Source organism: Sphaerodactylus townsendi, linkage group LG01, assembly GCF_021028975.2.
Source record: "Sphaerodactylus townsendi isolate TG3544 linkage group LG01, MPM_Stown_v2.3, whole genome shotgun sequence".
Classification (NCBI taxonomy): Eukaryota; Metazoa; Chordata; class Lepidosauria; order Squamata; family Sphaerodactylidae; genus Sphaerodactylus; species Sphaerodactylus townsendi.
In genome coordinates, this window is record NC_059425.1 from 7905440 (window position 1) to 7926477 (window position 21038).

General features: G+C 52.5%; 1 protein-coding gene across 4 annotated transcripts in view; it reads right to left on the bottom strand.

Annotated features, from left to right (window-relative positions):
- TPM3 (tropomyosin 3) overlaps positions 1–21038 on the bottom strand; it is a 94447-nt gene that overhangs the window by 19733 nt on the left and 53676 nt on the right. For all 4 annotated transcript variants that reach the window (XM_048510399.1, XM_048510391.1, XM_048510412.1 and 1 more), the window contains 3 exons: positions 8600–8733; positions 5835–5952; positions 3745–3815 (listed from right to left, as the gene is read on the bottom strand). In XM_048510399.1, coding sequence (XP_048366356.1) covers positions 3745–3815; positions 5835–5952; positions 8600–8733 — 323 coding nt within the window. The remainder of the gene's footprint in view (positions 1–3744; positions 3816–5834; positions 5953–8599; positions 8734–21038) is intronic.

Here is a 21038-nt window from a genome sequence, read left to right on the forward strand (position 1 = left end):
TCCTCAGTACTTCAAAGGGTGCAGGGCAGTGCGCGGTTCAGCCTCAGAAGCCAGACTGGGGGGTCTGGACAGACCACGCCCACAGAGCCACGGATCCCGCTGCAGAGGTCCGTTTGTACCTTCCGTCTGCTCCATTAAGCCAGGGACAGCCAAATGGATGCAGAGTAGCAGCAGCCCTGGGCCCCATCCGCCTTTCCCATCCACAGTTTGCAAGGGAATGCAAACCTGTCCAAATCCTTCCTAAGGAAGAGGAGGCGGCAGCAGCTGGCCCAACACACAGGAAGATGCGATGATACGGCAAAGAATCAGGATTGGGGTGGTCCAGAGGCGGGCCCAGTTTGCAGAACTTGTGATCATGGCAGCGTCATAATTGGTGCCTAATTGGAGCAGCAGTAGCGTAGGAGGTTAGGAGCTCGTGTATCTAATCTGGAGGAACCGGGTTTGATTCCCTGCTCTGCCGCCTGAGCTGTGGAGGCTTATCTGGGGAATTCAGATTAGCCTGTGCACTCCCACACATGCCAGCTGGGTGACCTTGGGCTAGTCACAGCTTCTCGGAGCTCTCTCAGCCCCACCCACCTCACAGGGTGTTTGTTGTGAGGGGGGAAGGGCAAGGAGATTGTCAGCCCCTTTGAGTCTCCTGCAGGAGAGAAAGGGAGGGATGTAAATCCAAACTCTTCTTCTTCTTCTTCTAAAGCTTCAGGTTAGAGGACCGGCTTCCATAAGTTCGGCTGAACGCTTGTGTCTTTTTGGTGCCCGGCTAAGCTATTCTGGGAATGAGCCCCAAAGAACAATGGGAAGCGCAGTTTGCACCTGGGATGGGACTAGGACAGGGGTTTGAAACCTGCGGCTCTCCAGATGTGCACGGACTACAAATCCCATCAACCCCTACCAGCATGGCCAATTGTTGACTCCTCTTCTTCTTCTCTGTAATTGCAGCAAGCGTGCCTCTGAAGGCCCAAAGCTTCTGGTTTGAGCTCGCTGCCTTCACGTCCTGTGTAAGCGCTTCCGGCAGCATCTGGCTGCTCCTGTTGGAAACGGGAGCTAGTCCCTACTCCCTGCTCCAGGGGTCTGCAACCTGTGGCTCTCCAGGGGTTCATGGACTACAATTGGCCATCCTGGCAGGGGCTGATGGGAATCGTAGTCCATGAACATCTGGAGAGCCGCAGGTGGCAGACCCCTGGGCTAGGAGTTGCTACTGAAGTTTTGTTCGGCACCCGTTTATGCCGTTCTGGGAATGAGCCGCAAAGATCTATGGGAAGCGTAGTTTGCAGCAGGGATGGGGGGGGGGGGGAGAGAAGTGGCCTCAGCAAGGAGAGAGTGATTCATGCCCCTTTCCTCCTGGCTCTCCCATTCACAGATCTCCTTCCTTCCTGTCCCTTGTACGTGAGGCTCCCTAGCCACGCCCACTTCTAGGTCAGCTCAAGGGAAGGCTGCGTTCATGAACAAGCCATTGCTGGGAATTTGGTCTTCTTCCAGCCGGTCAGTTCCAGGAACCAGCTGCCTGCCCCCTTCCAGCAGGGGGAGGGCTGCTTCCCAAACAACCCCCTTTCCTTGCTAATTCTTCCCTTTCCCACTTGAGGCGCTCTGGCCAAGCGGAGGCCCCCTCCTAAACTTGGAGGCGGAGTTCATCGGTGTCCCCGCACTGAAATGAGGCCATTTCCCATGGGAGAGTCTCAAGTGGGGACCATGAATATGCTGCCAGCTACCACGTCAGCAGCCTTGAGAACGGAGCTCTCAGCCTTCCGGTTTTTAAGAGGCAGGAACAGGAGTGGGGGAAGAACAACCAGATATTTAGTATTAACTCTTCAGCGATGTATCATCTGTGGTTGGGGAAACCACCTAAACATACGCTCGCTCTTGTATCCCACGACAGAAGGCCCTCGCATTCATAGGAGTTGGGAAATTCAAGAAGAAGAGGAGTTTGGATTTATACCCCCCGACCTTTCTCTCCTGTAAGGAGACTTAAAGGGGCTGACAATCTCTTTTCCTTTCCTGCCCCCTCACAACAAACACCCTGTGAGGTGGGTGGGGCTGAGAGAGCTCTGAAGAACTGTGACTAGCCCAAGGTCACCCAGCTGGCATGTGTTGGAGCGCACAAGCTAAATCTGGTTCACCAGATAGGCCTCCACAGCTCAAGCGGCAGAGCGGGGAATCAAACCCGGTTCTCCAGGTCAGATTGAGCAGCCCACGTTCACGGAAGGTACAGGTATTTGAAGCGAGGTGTTTTTTTTTAAACCATGCTCAAAGCTTCGTTCTCCTGCCCCCTCCCCTTCCTGGCGGACAAGCCCATGGAGACATGCTTCGCATTCCTCCTCTGCTTTCCCTACCCCCCACATCAGGGCCCCAGATGTGCGGCAGACCTGACGCAGCCCACCATGTGGAATGTGGGACCACCCTGCTGCAGATAGTCCCCACCCCCCACCACCACCACCACCACACACACAAAACTGCAGCATCTGAGCTGTACAGCCTTGGGAGTTGCTCCCTTCCTGGTGGCAACAGAAGGCTCCTTCCGGCCCGTCCTGCCTCACCAGTCCCGCCGCAGAGCCATCTCCTGCGGAGCGGCTTGTGAATCCCCTGCTGTGGAAAACACACAGAAGGAATCTGCACATGCCAAAAAAAGATGGTATCAGCATGCCTTATTAGGGAAAGGGAGATCCCATTCCGGCTCCTTAGGGGCCTGTGGGGTTTGACACCCCCACACCACCCTCATGAAGAAGAAGAGTTTGGATTTATCCTCCCCCCCTCCTGCAAGGAGACTCAAGGTGGCTGACGAACTCCTTTCCCTTCCTCTCCCTACAACAGACACCTTGTGAGGCAGGTGGGGCTGAGAGAGTTCAACAAGAACTGTGACTAGCCCAAGGTCACCCAGCAGGAATGCAGGAGTGCGGAAACACATCTGGTTCACTAGATAAGCCTCCGCCACTCAGGTGGAGGAGTGGGAGATCAAACCCCAGATTAGAATGCTGGAGAGGTCAGAGGAACCATCCGCCACATGACCCAGTGAACAGCTGGAGCATTCCGAACTGTACCACTGCTAGACGGATGGTAATTGTGGCCGTTCCTGAATGTACACCTCCTCTCCCACCATCTCTACGGAGGACATGCTGTTTACATGGGAAACTAACCTGCCCCTAAAGAAAGGAGAGCTTCGTCCTGCCTTGGAATACACAGGGAGGGGTTCTCCCGCTGCCCCCCCCCCCCCGTATCCTAAGAAGTGGAACAGGCCACAGCTGCACTTCATTCTGCCCCAGCTACTTTGAAAGCGGCCTTTGAGTCCGTCCGTTATCACCAACGAAGGGAGGACAATTCCACAAAAATGTAGCTGGGGGGATTGCTTTCGAGTGCCTCGGCATGGGGCCGCGGCAGCAAGTCGCAGAAACCCATTCCGTGCAATACACCACCACCCCCACCCCCCACCACACACAAGCTGTTTGCCAACAGAGTATTCAATCTCATCCGTGTTGGGAACGTGGCCAGGAGGCTGTACCGCATGCCTCGAAGAGGCGAGCCGAGAGAAAGAATTTCCCCGCAAAGCGGCTGGGAAAGTAGAAACCGCCAAGATTAGCCACAACCCTTTGGGGAGGGGGGTTGGGGAGGGGGGGGCACAGCTTCTAAGCCCAGGCGTCCCACGCTTCAGGCCTTGCTTCACAGGGGGGCAAGCACAGCCGCTGCGGGTTAGCTTTCATGCAGTCAAGAGTGCTCATGCAAGAGGGAAGGCGCTCCGAGAACAAGGATACTCACGACTCTGCCAGCTCGGCCCTCTCCTCGGTACGCTCCAGGTCTCCCTCAATGATCACCAGTTTTCGGGCAACCTGAGAAGGGCAGAGGGAAAGTGAGCGAGGGGCGATGCCGGACCGCACGGCTGGGGTGGCTGTGTGAACAGAGCAGTAGTCACAGCAGGCTAGGTCAGGCTGTTGCTCAGGGCGCACACAACTGAGAAGGGCTTCAGCAAGCCGTTCCTTTGGTCAGCCGGTTTGCTCATCTACCCCAAAAGCCGTGCCTTCGCTCCAGTCGGTTTTCTCATCCGCCCTTGCGGCCGGCACTCAAAGCCAGCAGAAGGAACTGAAATCTAAAAGGCACACTCTCTCTCTCTCCGGTGGGACAGATCTCTCAGCTGGAGAAGTTACGAGTTATGGGGTGTTGTGAGTTTTCTGGGCTGTATGGCCGTGTTCCAGTAGCATTTTCTCCGGAGGTTTTGCCTGCATCTGTGGCTGGCATCCTCTGAAGATGCCAGCCACAGATGCAGGTGAAACATTGGGAGAAAATGCTACTGCAACACGGCCATACAGCCCGGAAACCCCACAACACTCCAGTGATTCCGGCCATGAAAGCCTTCGACAGTACATGGCTACAAGTCAGACCTCACCTTTCGCTCCTATAGGGAGACTTAAGGCTGCTTACAAACTCCTTTTCCCTTCCTCTCCCCACAACAGACACCTTGTGAGGTTGGTGGGGTTGAGAGAGTCCGGAGAGAACTGGGACGAGCCCAGCAGGCTTCATGTGTACGAGTGGGAAAACAAACCCAGTTCACCAAGTAAGAGCCCGCTGCTCATGTGGAGGAGTGGGGAATCGAACCCGGTTCTCCAGATTGGAGTCTACCTGCTCTTAACCACTACACCACGCTGGCCACTGAAGGGCTGGTGGCTGGACGGATAATTGCTGGAACTAACCGCCACTACCCACTATATACGAGGTATAAGAAAGTCGACTGATGCAACGCTAAGGCTAATACACAATCACAGAACGCGTTGCATCCACCGCTTTTTATGTGCATAAAAAGTGCATAAACAATAAAGTGCATATATAGAAGAGAAGAGTTTGGATTTATATCCCCCCTTTCTCTCCTGCAGGAGACTCAAAGGAGTTGACAATCTCCTTGCCCTTCCCCCCTCACAACAAACACCCTGTGAGGTGGGTGGGGCTGAGAGAGCTCCAAGAAGCTGTGACTAACCCAAGGTCACCCAGCTGGCGTGCGTGGGAGTGCACAGGCTAACCCGAATTCCCCAGATAAGCCTCCACAGCTCAGGCGGCAGAGCGGGGAATCAAACCCGGTTCCTCCAGATTAGATACACAAGCTCTTAACCTCCTATGCCACTGCTTAACCTCCTATACAATTCAAACCAAGTGCAACAATGTTATACAGCAAGTTTCGATATCAGCCATTCTCAACCAGGGTTCCCTGGTACCCTGGGGTGCCGTGAGCAAGTCCCAGGGGTACCGCGGCAACACTACCGCCCCCCCCCCCCTCATTTTTGTGGTGTCTCCCACCAGCGCCAGCAAGGACATGGAGCTGGCCCATGGGGCAGGGCCTGCCACAAGGTCAGCAGCCACCCCCACCCCCCCAGTGCTACCCTTCACCCTGGGAGGGGAAGGTGGGGGGTGTGGCAAGCAGGGGCAATGGGAGGGGAAGGTGGAGGGTGGCGGCAGGGGTACCATGAGATATGAAGAGTGAGGTCAAGGGTACCCTGACCTCGAAAAGGTTGGGAAACACTGTTCTATATATTCAATTGCTTCCAAGATATAGTTCTCAGCTGTAACAAGTCTCAGCTGTGAACGCGGATACTTTTACAGCTGAGACTTGTTACAGCTAAGAACTATATCTTGGAAGCAATTGAACCTATAGAAACTTGCGGTATAGCATGGTTGCCCTTGGTTTGAATTGTATATATGCACTTTATTGTTCATGCACTTTTTATGCACATAAAAAGCGGTGGATGCAACACCACTACCCATTGCAGTAGTGCACTACCCATGCACTACCCAACGCCACTACCCAAGATGGGGTCAGGCTGGCGTAACAAGAGCCGCTTCCGCGGGCCCAGGATCCTCACCTCTTCGTACTTCCTGTCGGCCTCCTCGGCAATGTGCTTGGCCTCCTTCAGCTGGATCTCCTGCAGTTCCATCTTCTCCTCATCCTTCAGGGCTCTGTTCTCAATGACCTTCATGCCCCTGACCGAGACAAGAGCACAGATGGTTGGACATCGGCCCTGGCCGAGACGGGTCCTCCGAGACAAGGGACACGTCCCCAACACGGTGCCCAATAATGCCTTTTCTGGTGCTGGCCCAATGGTTTCGGGAAGTGGGAGGGGTAAGACAAGGCTGTTACTCAGCAAGGCTTCAAATCATAGAGTTGGAGGGCCATCAAGTCCAATCCACCTGCCATGCAGGAACACACAATCAAAGCATTCCTGACAGATGGCCATCCAGCCTCTCTTTCAAAATCTCCAAAGAAGGAGACTCTACCACACTCCCTGTTCGACAGTACATTACACTGTCGAACAGCCCTTACTGTCAGGAAGTTTTCCCCGATGTTTAGGTGGAGTCTCTTTCCCTTCACCTGGAACCCATGACTCCTGGTCCCAATCTCTGGAGCAGCAGAAAACAAGCTTGCTCCCTCACCAGCAGGATATCCCTTCAAATTGGCTGTGCAGATTTTTTTTAAGTTGCTTTGGCTGCAGCTACCCCCGCAGCACAAAGATCTGGACTGTGTGACTGAAGTCCAGCCGTGTCAATTATCTGGTGACTGGCTCCGCCCCCTGCGGCAGCCATTTTGTTGCTGTAGTCACCATGTTGTGTCAGAATGCCAAATATGCCTGTAGGCTCAATTAGGCTTCAGAAGCTGGTCAGCAGAGGTACAAAGCGAACGCTGGACGTGATCAGGCAGACAGCAGCGCACGCTGCGTATAACTGCCGAGATGTGACACAGCTTTTCGGCCTTGGCTCCTACCTGGTGGAACGCTCTGCCACCTAACGTCAGGACATAACAACAAGCCAGCTGGATCAGACCAGAGTCCATCTAGTCCAGCTCTCTGCTACTCGCAGTGGCCCACCAGGTGCCTTTGGGAGCTCACATGCAGGATGCGAAAGCAATGGCCTTCTGCTGCTGCTGCTCCTGAGCACCTGGTCTGTTAAGGCATTTGCAGTCTCAGGTCAAGGGATTTGATGCAGCTCCACAGGGCCTGTCAAACAGAGCTGTTCCGCCAGGCTTTTGCCTGGGGCCCGAAAACTGAAATAGAAATTGTAATTGTTCCATTCTTAATTGCATGTCGCCGGCCCAAATCTTTAATCCCTCTTCGCTTCAAACGGCATCTGTTGCCAGTTTTATTTTAAGCTCCGATTTGAAATTAAGCTTTTAGTGGATTCCAATTTAAATGCATTTTAACTATTTTAGATCGGATTTTAACTATGATAGCTGTTTTAATCGTTCTAATGGTTTAATTTGTTTTAATTGTTTGTTTAACCAAATTTTATATGCCATTGGGTAACGTAAGCCGTTCTGAGCCCTCGTGGGGGAGGGCGGCACACAAATTGAAAAAAAATATGTAAATACAAATAATACGTGCATCCTGCGTTCTGCTCGAATGCACATTTTGGATCACATCTGGATGCAGAAACGGAGCCGGTAGTTTTCTGTTTCATTCCTCCCAAACACCAACAACCAAGATGAGGGAGCTCAACGGCCTGGGAAGTTTTGAAGCGCCTTATCTTTATAGCCCAGAAGCGCTTGAAAGCTCCTTTCAGGAGCCAGCAAACGAGCAAAAACTCTCGGCAGTTAAAGGAAGCGGAGCAACGCTTCAGTGCTCGGCACAGCGCACGGTCCCTCTGAGACTGACAGAAGGGCAAAACGAGGCTCTTTGCATGTGTTTGTTCAGGAAACAGATTAAGATTTCTTTCTGGGCAGGACGCACAACGCCCTTAAGCTCCACAGCCTAGCAAAGAAACCTGTGTTTCAACTGTGCGGCTTTAGAAGAAGGCTCTAGTTCCTGTGTATAATAAGTTAAATCCCTGCAGACAGAAAACTAGCTTGTCAGGGGAGGTAAATGAGAACCCTTCTCTCCAACATGCCGGTTTTCTGCATACAAGGATTTGTTTTGTAACAGGACAGAGGAATCTTCCATTGTGTAAGGCGCTACTTGGAAGGTGGCAGGGAAAAGCAGACAATTTATCTTCTTTAATTTGGATGAGAAGAAGGCTCCAGTTCCTGTGTATAAGCAAATACGTTAAATCCCTGCACACAGAAAACTAGCTTGTCAGGGGAGGTAAATGAGAACCCTTCTCTCCAACATGCTGTTTTTCTGCATACAAGGATTGGTTTTGAAACAGGACAGAGGAATCTTCCATTATGTAAGGCGCTACTTGGAAGGTGGCAGGGAAAAGCAGACAATTTATCTTCTTTAATTTGGATGAGAAGGTGGCTCCAGTTCCTGTGTATAAGCAAATACGTTAAATCCCTGCACACAGAAAACTAGCTTGTCAGGGGAGGTAAATGAGAACCCTTCTCTCCAACATGGTGGTTTTCTGTATGCAAGGGTTTGTTTTGTAACGGGACGGAGGAATCTTCCATTGTGTAAGGCACAGGTGTCAAACTCGCGGGCCCTCCAGATGTTATGGACTACAGTTTCCATCATCCCCTGCCAGCATGATGCTGGCAGGGGATGATGGGAACTGTAGTCCATAACATCTGGAGGGCCCGCGAGTTTGACACCTATGGTCTAAGGCACTACTTGGAGGGTGGCAGGGGAAAGCAGACGATTTGTCTACTCAGTGAAACTCTGGGCGTGAACAGTCTCATCTCCAGTACCTCCAGGATCCTTACCTTTCGCTCTCATCTGCAGCTTTCTCAGCTTCCTCCAGTTTCTGCAGGGCTGTCGCGAGGCGCTCCTGAGCCCGGTCCAGCTCCTCCTCTACCAGCTGGATGCGGCGGTTCAGGGACGCCACTTCCGCTTCAGCCTGGGTGGGGGGAGGCAGGAAGGGGAGAGGAGAGAAAAATGGAGAGAATTTGCTATTAGGCACGGGACACAGGCTTCCTTTTAAGTTCACTGTTCAAAGCAAAGGTATCAGTATACTAGAAAACACAGAATCACAGAGTTGGAAGAGACCACCAGGGCCATCAAGTCCAATCCACCTGCCATGCAGCGACACACACTCAAAGAACCCTTGACAGACGGCCATCCAGCCTCTCATTAAAAACCTCCAAAGAAAGAGACTCAGCCCAGATTCATATTGGCTTTCTTGGCCGCCACATCACACTGCTGGCTCACGTTCACTTTGGGGTCGACTAAGACTCCTCCCAGATCCCTTTCACATGTAGTGTTGTCAAGCCTTCTTTGGGGAAGGACGCAGAACCATTTGATAGTGTTACGGCATCCCTTAACTGCGTACCGGAAAAGGATTAAACCAGACGAGAGGGCTAAAGAGACCATTTTTAATTACAGCTACAAGTTACTGGCTTGAGATGGGTTGTGGAAACCTGAGAAATGTAAACCTGGGATTTGTAACAGTAAGAGGTCAGCTTTGTTGGATAGCATCTTGTAACAAGCCTCTCTGCTTATCTTACTGTACGAAATGTATTATCTATGAGCCAGCACGGTGTCGTGGCTAAGAGTGGTGCCCCGTAACCTGTACAACCGGGTTCGTTTCCTTGCTCCTCAACATGAAGCCTGCTGAGGGGCCTTAGGCCAGTCACAGATCTCTCCAAACTCGCTCGGCCTCCCAAGGTGACTGTTGTGAAGGGGCGAGAGGAAAGGGATTGTTAAGCTGCCTTGAGACTCCTTACTGTAAAGAAAAGCAAGGTATAAAAACCTATTATTTCCCTTCAATTATCTCACCAGCTGTATGTGGCATACCCCCCCACCCAAGAAAGTTTCCAGTCATAAGAACTTAAGAAAGAACCTGCTGGATCAGGCCAGAGTCCTTCTAGTCCAGCACTCTGCTACTCGCAGTGGCCCACCAGGTGCCTTTGGGAGCTCCCGTGCAGGATGTGAAAGCAATGGCCTTCTGCTGCTGCTGCTCCTGAGCACCTGGTCTGCTAAGGCATTTGCAGTCTCAGATCAAGGAGGATCAAGATTGGTAGCCATAGATCGACTTCTCCTCCATGGCTGTGAAGTACAAAGACTTGTGCATGCCAGAGAAGTGGCTGACAGATGTCTCACTGTAGCAGAGGATCTTCAGCAAACAGGAAAGCTCATCCCAGCACAGATCAGACCTTCAATTTACTTGTCCTTTTGAGACAAGGTACTAGGGCAGGACTGTGCAACACAAAGTCCGGGGGCCGGATCAGGCCCGTGAGCCAGCTGAACAGGATATGAGCTGGTGAGCTTGATCCAACCGAGTCACATTTGTGTCATAACCAGCATTCATAACAAATAAGAAGAGAAGAACAGTTTGGATTTATACCCTGCCTTTCCTATAAGGAAACTCAAGGTGGCTGGCAAGCTCCTTTCCCTTCCCCTCCCCACAATAGACACCCTGGTGAGGCAGGTGGGGCTGAGAGAGTCCTGAGAGAACCGTGACTGGCCCAAGGTCACCCAGCAGGAATGCAGGAGAGGTGAATCAAACCTGGCTCACTAGATAAGCCTCCGCCGCTCATGTGGAATCAAACCCGGTTCTCCGGATCAGAATCCACCTCCTCTTAGCCACTATACCACGCTGGCTCTCAACACTTGAAATAACTTCCAACACCCCTGCACTAGGACCTATAACAGTGATGGCGAGCCTATGGCATGGGTGCCAGAGGTGGCACTCAGAGCCCTCTCTGTGGGCACGCGCACACAGAGTTCATCATGTGTGGGGCAGAAAATCACACACACACACCCCACACACACATCTAGGCTGGCCTGGGCCACTAAGCACGACGTGCGCGCACCACGATGAGCAGGCAGGACTCGGCTGGCGGCCTGGTGCCTGGGCTCCGGGTGGCTCCTGCCCGGGGGGGGGGTGGGGGCACAGAGGTGGCAGAGATGCTAGAGAGGCACAGAACGGTGCACATGGGACTTGCTGGAGGCTAGAGCAGGCTGGCCCCTGCTTGAGCAGGTGGGGGGGGGGAGGAAGAAGGAGCCAACAGAGTTTTTTTAAATCTAAAACCTCAGCATTCAGGATAAATTGCCGGGTTGGCACTTTGCAATAAATAAGTGGGGTTGGGGTTGCAATTGGGGCACTCGGACTCAAAAAGGTTCGCCATCACTGACCTATAGGGACGGCAATCAAGTCACGATAATAGGGCTAACCCTTCCCACCATTTTGGGAGGACGTTTGAACTGGTTGGGGGGAAAGGAGGGAATCATCTATGAAGGGGAAACAGGGACCACTCCCTTATCTCAACCGTTGTCATCTCAGCCCCCACAATCAGCCTGTCAGGATCCGAAAGCTGGGCCCAAAGCGGGCCAAGGCAAAGACTAAGAAGCTGCGGGGCCACTTCTACTTTCAGGCCACCCCACCCCCCAACCAAGAGACACGGCATTACACAGAAGAGCCGGGCCGATTTGCAAGTTTGGCTACAATCTGCTGAGTTCAGCCCTTCCGGCTGCAGGATCCGGACTACCCAAGCACTAATTTTAAAGACGGTGCCCTGCCCTGATTTCAGCAGTCAAAAGACACGCAGGCGGCGGCGACGGGACAAGTCCTGGCCGTCAACCAAACGTGACAGCGCGCCCCGGGGGCCTGAGGCACCACCTGCTCTCCGAAACCCTTTGAGGCACGCGGGAGAGTGGAAATCTGCTCCGAGTCTGGTTTGACTCCTTTCGCCAAGCGCCTGAGAATCAGTTTCGGGCCCAGGCGGGAGAGAAGCACAGAAATAAAAGAGCCCCCCGCCCCAACTCAGAGACAAGGACAAGGAGTCATGGGTTCAAGGTGCAGGAAAAGAAACTCCACCTAAACATTAGGAAGAACTTCCTGATGCTAAGGGCTGTTCGACAGTGGAATTCACCGCCTCGGAGGGTGGCGGGAGTCTCCTTTGGAGGTTTTTCAAGAAAGGCTGAATTAACGAATGTCAGGAGTGATTTGATTGTGTGTTGCTGCATGGCAGGGGGTTGGACAGGATGGCCCTCGGGGTCTCCTCCAACTCTATGGTTCTGAATCAAGCTAGGGTTGGGCAGCTGTACGGTACCCCTTAGAGCAGGGACACACAGCACAGCTGTAAGGGCACAAAGCCCCTTCCAGGGAAGCTCCAAATCTGAAGGCTGCTTCGAAAAACTGTGCTAGCTGCAGCAGACAGTTGTGCAAGGTTTCCCCTGCCCAAGTTTGTTCGTTTATTTATATTTTATTGGGCTTGCTGACAAATTCTTTCCCAATCCGGTTTGAGTCCAGGGCGGCGAACAAACCACAACGATATCAAACACAAAACTCCACATAAAATATAGCAAGCGTAAATAAGACATTAGAACTACATCAACTATCATACCACATTTTAAAAAAAGGAAGAGTTGGATTTATATCCCCACTTTCTCTCAAGACTCAGGGTGGCTGACAAGCTCCTTTCCCTTCCTCTCCGCACGACAGACACCTTGAGAGGTAGGAGGGGCTGAGAGAGCTCTGAGAGAACTGTGACTGGCCCAAGGTCACCCAGCAGGAATGCAGGAGTGCGGAAACACGTCTGGTTCACCAGATAAGCCTCTGCCGCTCAGGTGGAGGAGTGGGGAATCAAACCCAGTTCTCCAGATTAGATTAGAATCCACCTGCTCTTAACCACAACACCACCAAGGGTAGGCCGGCGTAGTGTTTGGTTCGCCGCACGGCTTTAAGAGGCAACGTCTTCCGCCACAGGGAAACCGCTCCTAGCCCAACAGGCAGGCAAAATCACCAGCCGATGAAGCTCTAGCTCCGTGGTGGCGAACCTTTGGCACTCCAGATGTTATGGACTACAATCCCCATCACCCCCTGCCAGCATGGCCAATTGGCAGGGGCTGATGGGAATTGTAGTCCATAACATCTGGAGTGCCAAAGGTTCGCCGCCACTGCTCTAGCTGTCAAAAACGGCAGCTTCCCCTGTTGAAAGACCGCCTGCCGTGCTGCTCTCTGAGTCATGGTGTTCTGAGAAGAGGCAGCAGCCACAGCGCTGCAGAGAGGTCTAAGATCAAGGAAGCACTTTGGATTTCTGGGCTGGCTGCCACGGCCGGATCCTGTTTTGGCCTCAGTGAAAGGGGCTTCCCCTTTTTGTTGGAATCACAGAGGCCCAAGAAATGTCAATGGCAGGGAACTTTTCTCTTGGAGGAGGGAGAAAAGGAGAAAGACTGATTGAGGAAGAGAGAAAGGGGGCGACAGTCAAAGAGAAAATGCCAGGCCGGTCCAGCTCCCATTCCCAAGGGAACTCCCCCTCCGGGAACAGATGAGGCAAGGAATGTAAGCATCGCTCAGAGATTCCCTTACAGGGGAAAAGGGGGCTTTGAGGAAGCTGCTCCCACCCTTTCATGGGAAAACCCACCCCAGAGGCCAACCCTCACCAAGTCCCGGTGCCGGCCAGTCGCTCCTTCCCTTGTGCAGCTGACAGAGGCGGTTGGCGAGAACCAAACCAGGAGGCGGAAAGGATCCGAGTGCCAGCTGTGCCCTCAGGCGCCCGCCAACCCTGAGCCGTTGCCAGAGGGAAAGGGAGCCCACGCCACCTTGGGAAGATGCCAACGGCTGGAGAAAGCCCGCTGCTGCCTCCGTCACATCCTAGCCTGGACTACAGGGGAGGCAGGAAAATGGAAGGGGAGGAGCTGCCAGCGGAGAAGTCTCTGTTGGCACCAAAGCATCTTGCCCGGCTCACAAGACTCCGCGCAGCATGGGAACACAGCAAAACATCCCAGCTGTGAGAAGTCCCTGGTTCGAAACTTGCCTTTGGACCCACTAGGAAGGACGAACCAAGTTCAAGAAACGACATAACAGGCAAAGATTAAAATATCATTTAGAACACAGGTGTCAAACTCGCAGCCCTCCAGATGTTATGGACTACAGCTCCCCTTATCCCCTGCCAGCATCATGATGGGAACTGTAGTCCATAACATCTGGAGGGCCCGCAAGTTTGACATCTGTGATTTAGAAGAAGAAGATTTGGATTTATATCTCCCCCCTTTCTCTCCAGCTTCCCCCCCCCCACAACAAACACCCTGTTAGGTAGGTGGGGCTGAGAGAGTTCCAAAGAACTGTGACCAGCCCAAGGTCACCCAGCTGGCGTGTGTTGGAGTGCATAATCTGGTTCACCAGATAAGCCTCCACAGCTCAACTGGCAGAACGGGGAAATCAAACCCTTTTCTCCAGATTAGAGTGCACCTGCTCTTAACCACTACACCACGCTGGCTCTCAGTCGTCATTTGAACGTATGTAAACCATTCGCCAGGGGATCGAACGTGGCCACTTAGCCCGCCCTTCCCTGGACACATCAAAGACACATCCCAGGACACATCCCTTCCCCAACTCCCAAGAGTTTCCAAATGCTTCTCGGATGCCCAAAGCAGCTGCATATTCAAATTGCTGCCTTTCTTGGCAACGAGTTGCAGATTCTCTCAAAAATAAAACCCCGATTTCTCAAAGTAGACACCATTTATTTTCTTTTTGCTGTCAAATCACAGCTGACTCGTCTCGCAGGGTGTTTAAGGCAAGAGACGTCGGGAGGCGGTTTTTGGTGATTGGTTGTTTTGTAGGTTAGGGCTTGTTAAAATAAGATCCAATAGAGAATAGTGTGACTTATTAATAGCAGCTCCAAAGATCCAGTTTCACCTAGGGGGCTAAAGAGCAAGCGGTAAAATTTTTTAGTATTAATATCTGGGATGGACAAAACTGGGAGTCCTTATAGAATATGTACTTTTTCCCCCTGTGATTTCGTGTGCGTGTCCTTACTTGAAGTAAAGCTGCTCAAGGGTCAAGAAAGCCAATGTGATTCTGGGCTGTATCAACAGGAGTATAGTGTCTAGATTGATGGATGTAATAGTACCTCTCTATTCTGCATTGGTCAGACCTCACCTGGAATATTGTATACAGTTCTGGGCACTGCAATTCAAGAAGGATATTGACAAATTGGAACGGGTCCAGAGGAGGGCGACCAAAATGGTCAAAGGTCTGGAATCCATGCCCTGCGAGGAGAGAGTTAGTGAGCTGGGGATGTTTAGTTTGGTGAAGAGGTGACATGATAGCTATGTTTAGATATTTGAAGGGATGTCATGTTGGTGAGGGAGCAAGCTTGTCTTCTGCTGCTCCAGAGACCGGGACCAGGAGTCATGGGTTCAAGGTGCAGGAAAAGAGATTCCACCTAAACATCAGGAAGAACTTCCTGACCGTCAGGGCTGTTCGACAGTGGAATGCACTACCTCGGAGTGTGGTGGAGTCTCCTTTTCTGGAGGTTTTTAAAAAAAGAGGCTGGATGGCCATCTGTCAGGAGTGCTTTAATTATGTGTTCCTGCATTGCAGGGGGTTGGACTCGATGGCCCTTGGGGGTCTCTTCCAACTCTATGATTCTAAGGGCTAATAAAAAAAATTAATTAGGGAGGTGGTTGGCCACTGCTTGCCTCCGCATAACCCTGGTATTCCTTGGAGGTCTCCCATCCAATTTCTCCTTACGGCCAGGGCTGAGAGTGTATGACCAGCCCAAGGTCACCTGGCAAGCTTCCCCGGCCCAAGTGGGGATTTGAACCTGGTTTTCCTAGGTTCTAGTTCAGTGATGGCAAACCTATGGCACGGGTGCCAGAGGTGGAACTCGGAGCCCTCTCTGTGGGCACGCGCACACAGAGTTCATCATGTGGGGGACAGAAAATCACACACACACACACACACCCCACACACATTTAGGCTGGCCTGGGTCACTGAGCATGACGTGCGTGCACTGCAGTGAGCAGGGAGGACTCGGCTGGCGGGCCTGGTGCCTGTGCTCCGGGTGGCTGCTGCCCGGGGGCGGGAGGCACAGAGGTGGCAGAGATGCTAGAGAGGCACAGATCAGTGCGTGCAGGGCTTGCTGGAGGCTACAGCAAGCTGGCCCCTGCTCGAGCGGGTGGGGCGGAGGAAGAGGGAGCCAACCGTTTTTTTCTAAACTAAAACCTCAGCATTCCGGTTAAATTGCCGAGTTGGCCCTTTGCGATAAATAAGTGGTGTTTGGGTTGCAATATTGGGCACTTGGTCTCAAAAAGGTTCGCCATCACTGTTCTAGTTCAACACCTTAACCGTGACAGCACGCCGACGGTCAGAAATCACCCTGCCCAATCAAAACATCTAGGCAAAATAACAAAAAAGCCTAATTTGCAAACTGACAGTTCTGGGGTTCCGCCCCCCTCCCTATCAGCTAGAGTGTCACACGGCCTGAAGCCAGCCGGCCTGGCTGCCACCACAGGTGCAAGGCGCATCTGAGCCAGCCTGAATACCTATCTGGCACACACACCTGTCTAATTAGGCTCATCAGCTGAGAGCGTCGAGATCTCCGCAGCTGATCTGGTCTCAGGCCACCCTTGGCTCTACTTCACACTACGAGTCTCACCTGCCTGGGGCAGGGAGTGGATCCAATAAAGTAGCTACCTGCATTCATCCACACCTGGAAATTCGAGAGGCGCAACTGTCAGGTTTGGGAAATTCTATTAAGGCAAAGGGACTCTAGACACCCTGAAGGAAGTGTGCACATGGTCACCTAGAGCCGTGGTGGCGAACCTTTGGCACTCCAGATGTTATGAACTACAATTCCCATCAGCCTGGGCAATTGGCCATGCTAGCAGGGGCTGATAGGAATTGTAGTCCATAACATCTGGAGTGCCAAAGGTTCGCCACCACTGGCCTAGAGGGATCAAAGAAAAATGCCCCCCGCCCCGTGCCATTTCCTGGAGGATTTGGGGCCGGGGGGGGGGGGGGGAATGTATCCTGTTCAACCAATGAGTCTGAATTTGAGAGAGACGTTTCCAGCATTTCACCGAAAGCTGCTATTGGCTCTGCAGGCTCTAGGGAGAAATAGGAAGCATTACTCTGGTGCAAGTAACATATGCCGAGGGTTGGTCCCGAAGTCCGGGGGTAACTGGGAAGGGACCCCTGTAAGTTCTCCATAAAGCTCTCAAGCAGCAGTGGCGTAGTGGTTAAGAGCAGGTGCACTCTAATCTGGAGAACCGGGTTGGATTCCCTGCTTTTCCACTTGAGCTGCGGAGGCTTATCTGGTGCACCAGATTAGCTTGTGGACTCCAACACATGCCAGCTGGGTGACCTTGGGCTAGTCACAGTTGGTTGGAGCTCTCTCGGCCCCACCCACCTCACAGGGTATTTGTTGTGGAGGGGAAGGGAGATTGTCAGCCCCTTTGAGTCTCCTTACAGGAGAGAAAGGGGGGATTGTCATGCCCTTATGTAAAGCCGTGGTGAGACCGCACTTGGAGTACTGTGTTCAGTACTGTGTTCAGTTCTGGTCGCCACATCTCAAAAAGGATATCGAAGAGATAGACAAAGTGCAAAGAAGGGCAACGAGGATGATTGAAGGATTGGAGCACCTTCCTTATGAGGAGAGGCGGCAGTGTTTGGGACTCTTTAGTTTGGAGAGGAGACGTCTGAGGGGGGATATGATTGAAGTCTATAAAATTATGCATGGGGTAGAAAATGTCGACAGAGAGAAATTTTTCTCTCTTTCTCACAATACTAGAACCAGGGGGCATCCATTGAAAATGCTGGGGGGAACAATTAGGACTAATCAAAGGAAACACTTCTTCACCCAACGTGTGATTGGTGTTTGGAATATGCCGCCACAGGAGGTGGTGATGGCCACTAACCTGGATAGCTTTAAAAGGGGCTTGGACAGATTTTTGGAGGAGAAGTCATCTATGGCTACCAATCTTGATCCTCTTTGATCTGAGATTGCAAATGCCGTAGCAGACCAGGTGCTCAGGAGCAGCAGCAGCCACAGAAGGCCATTGCTTTCACATCCTGCATGTGAGCTCCCAATGGCACCTGGTGGGCCACTGCGAGTAGGAGAGCTGGACTATGGTCTGATCCAGCAGGCTAGTTCTTATGATATAAATCCAAACTCTTCTTCTTCTTCTTCAAAGCACAGCTGGTTGCCAGATCGCTTTCTGGATTCCCACCGCCATTTCCGCTGGTCCCAGCAATCGCTAGGCCCCCTCGGCCCCCAGGGGGATTCTGGCCTGAGGCAGACAAAGAACACAGGAAGAGAGATGGCCTCGTGCAGGCAGGCGTGGGAAAGGGGAGCAGGCCTACCCTCAAGCCCAGCAAAAAAACAAAAGGAAGAAACGAAGGGGGGGGGAATGGGGGAGGAGAGAAAAGAAACTCAGCCTGTAACTCCTTTCCCCCAAAGACTGCAGGCCTCACGCCCTGTTTGCAAAGCTGGGGACAGGAGCTGTTTACCTTGGGGCGAGCCGTGCTCCAAACTGGCTGCCTCCCTCCTTCCACAAACCTCAGCCCTCAGCAAGTTTCATCAGCGAAACTGGCCGGGTTACACAGGAGGAGCAAGGAAACGGGGGGGGGGGGAAGGGGGGAGAGATAGCACTGCCAGGCCTCGTTGGCCCGCGAGAGCTCGGAATGCGCCTTCTAGGGGGGGCAGCTTGCACAGAAGTTTAGCAACCGCAGCTGGAATTTCAACACCAGACAGTTTACTCTGCTATTTCTTGGGCGGGGCCACTTGTCTACGAGCATGCCCTAGATTTCCTACTGCTGGGGACCGAGCAGAATCCGCTGCTCAACGACATGGAGTCGCTCGATCGCCGCGCAGCCGCCCAAGCCTGGGATCTGGGCCTGCTTTCTTGATCAGCGACTCATGCAGAGACACAGCGGGCCACCACCCTGAAAGAGCAGTTCTGCGGCATCTCCCAGCACGATGAACGATCCGATCCGCACCCAGCGCTATGCAATCAACGCAGGAGAATTACTCACGCTTTTATGAGCCTTCTTCAAGGCTCTGCAATTTTCAGCACAATTGAGGACCCGGTGAACTACGCCAATCTGTGAACCGGGTGAAAAGCCAGTCTTGGACCAGGAATGGGCAGTCTTTTGGCACTCCCAGGATGATTCAGCAAGCCACGGAGATCAACTGTGGCACGACTCTCAGGATTGACTCTACACTCTTCCCAGCAGTGCCGGTGAAGAAGGAGAAGAGTTGGATTTATATTCCCCCTTTCTCTCCTGTAGGAGACTCAAAGGGGCTGACAATCTCCTTTCCCTTCCCCCAACCCCCCAACTATCACCCTGTGAGGTGAGTGGGGCTAAGAGAGCTCCGAAGAACTGTGACTAGCCCAAGGTCACCCAGCTGGAATGTGTTGGAGTGTACAAGCGAATCTGGTTCCCCAGATAAGCCTCCACAGCTCAAGTGGCAGAGCGGGGAATCAAACCCGGTTGTCCAGATTAGAGTGCACCTGCTCTTAACCACTAAGCCACGCTGGAAAAGAAGGAATAAAGAGAAAAGAGGGTGCATTTGTGCCAGCTGTTTGACTCTAGTATGTGGCTGGAATGTCTGAGGGACTGAAGCCTCAGCACCCAAAACTGAATGACACATTAGTGCTGATTTGTAATTAGCTGCTCGCCTATGGTGAATAGAAACAGCCTCCAGGTAACCAGGCAGAAAGCTTTTACAGATCTTGAAAAGCTGGTTCATTTCGGGCTTACTAACTAGCAATGCCCTCCCCCCAAATCCTGACACAGCAACTAGCCCGCAACTACTAACTACATATCTGCCACTAGACTGCAGCTTCAAATTTTACTGAGTTATTTGTTAGTTGCTAGACGTAAATATATACATGGCATGAATGTTGTAAGCTGCTCTGAGCCATTTCGGAAGAGCGACAAATAAACTGAATAAAACAAAACAAAAGTTAGCTATAACCCGAATTAGGGGAACGCGCCTTTCATTCCACTGTCACGATAATATCCCTTTCCCTCGGGAAACGAGAAACCTTCCCCCCCTCCCCAACTGTGACCTCTCTCCCGCGGAAACGAAGAGGTACAAAATTATCAGAACGGGGAAATCCTCCCTCGCACATTTCGGACAGGTAGGCAGAATAAAGAACCGGTTTTACAGGCCACGGAACTTCTCAGCGGCAGAACGGGGACAGGGAAGTCTTTGGCACTCCGGAAGGCAGGCTGCAGGAAGCATCTGGAACTCCAGAGGAAGGAGGGCAGGGCGGCGTGCCGAGCAGGCGGATGGCCTGCCACTTTGATACCCCAGATAGGCAGCTATCAGTTTGCGCATTCAGCAGCCCAAGGAAGCAGGAACCACAGCCCATCCAGGACCAGGCAGATGACGCCTCACCATAGGTGTCAAACTCACGGCTGTCCAGATGTTATGGACTACAGTTCCCAGCTGGCAGGGAATGATGGGAACTGTTGTCCATTACATCTGGAGGGCCGCGAGTTTGACACCTGTAACTTAGGGCCTTAGGCCAGTGATGGTGAACCTTTTCGAGACCGAGTGCCCAAACTGCAACCCAAAACCCACTTATTTATCGCAAAGTGCCAACATGGCAATTTAAACTGAATACTGAGGTTTTGGTTTAGAAAAATCAGTTGGCTCCAAGGTGCACATTACTCGGGAGTAAGCTTGGTGGTAGTCGGTGGCTTTGCTTTGAAGCAACTGTGCAACGCTTCGAATGGGTGAATCACGAACCTAGGAGGGTTTAGAAGCAAGCCCCATTGTCAGCAACCGAGCTTACTACCAAGGTAAAGGATTGCGCTTTAGTTCTTCCCATTAAAATCAGTGGGGTTTAACAGCACTTAACAGGGTTACCTACATGTCACGCCCAGTGGCCCAGGTCAGCCTAGATGTTGGGGGGGGCGCGCGATTTTCCACCCCCCACCATGACAAACTCTGTGCATGTGTGCCCACAGAGAGGACTGTGGGCCACCACTGCCTTAGGCTATTCAACTAGAAGAAGAGTTTGGATTTAGACCCCACCTTCCTTTCCTGCAAGGAGGCTCAAAGGGGCCTACAAGCTCCTTTCCCTTCCTCTCCCCACAACGGACACCCTGTGAGGCAGGTGGGGCTGAGAGAGTTCAGAGAGAACTGTGACTGGCCCAAGGTCACCCAGCAGGAACGCAGGAGTGCGGAAACATATCTGGTGCACCAAATAGGCCACTCAGGTGGAGGAGTGGGGAATCAAACCCGGTTCTCCAGATTAGAATCCACCTGCTCTTCACCACTCCGCCACGCGGGACCCTTCCCACTCATGCCCTCAATTTTCCGACTGGGCCTGTCACTCTGCACGCTCCCTGCTTAATTTGTTCTTGCTGAACTACCACCCAGTCCGCCTGCCTGCTCAAACACTGCTGGTCACCGCCCTGCTTCTGGTTAGTTCGGTTTGCTTGCATTGGAAGGCAGGCTT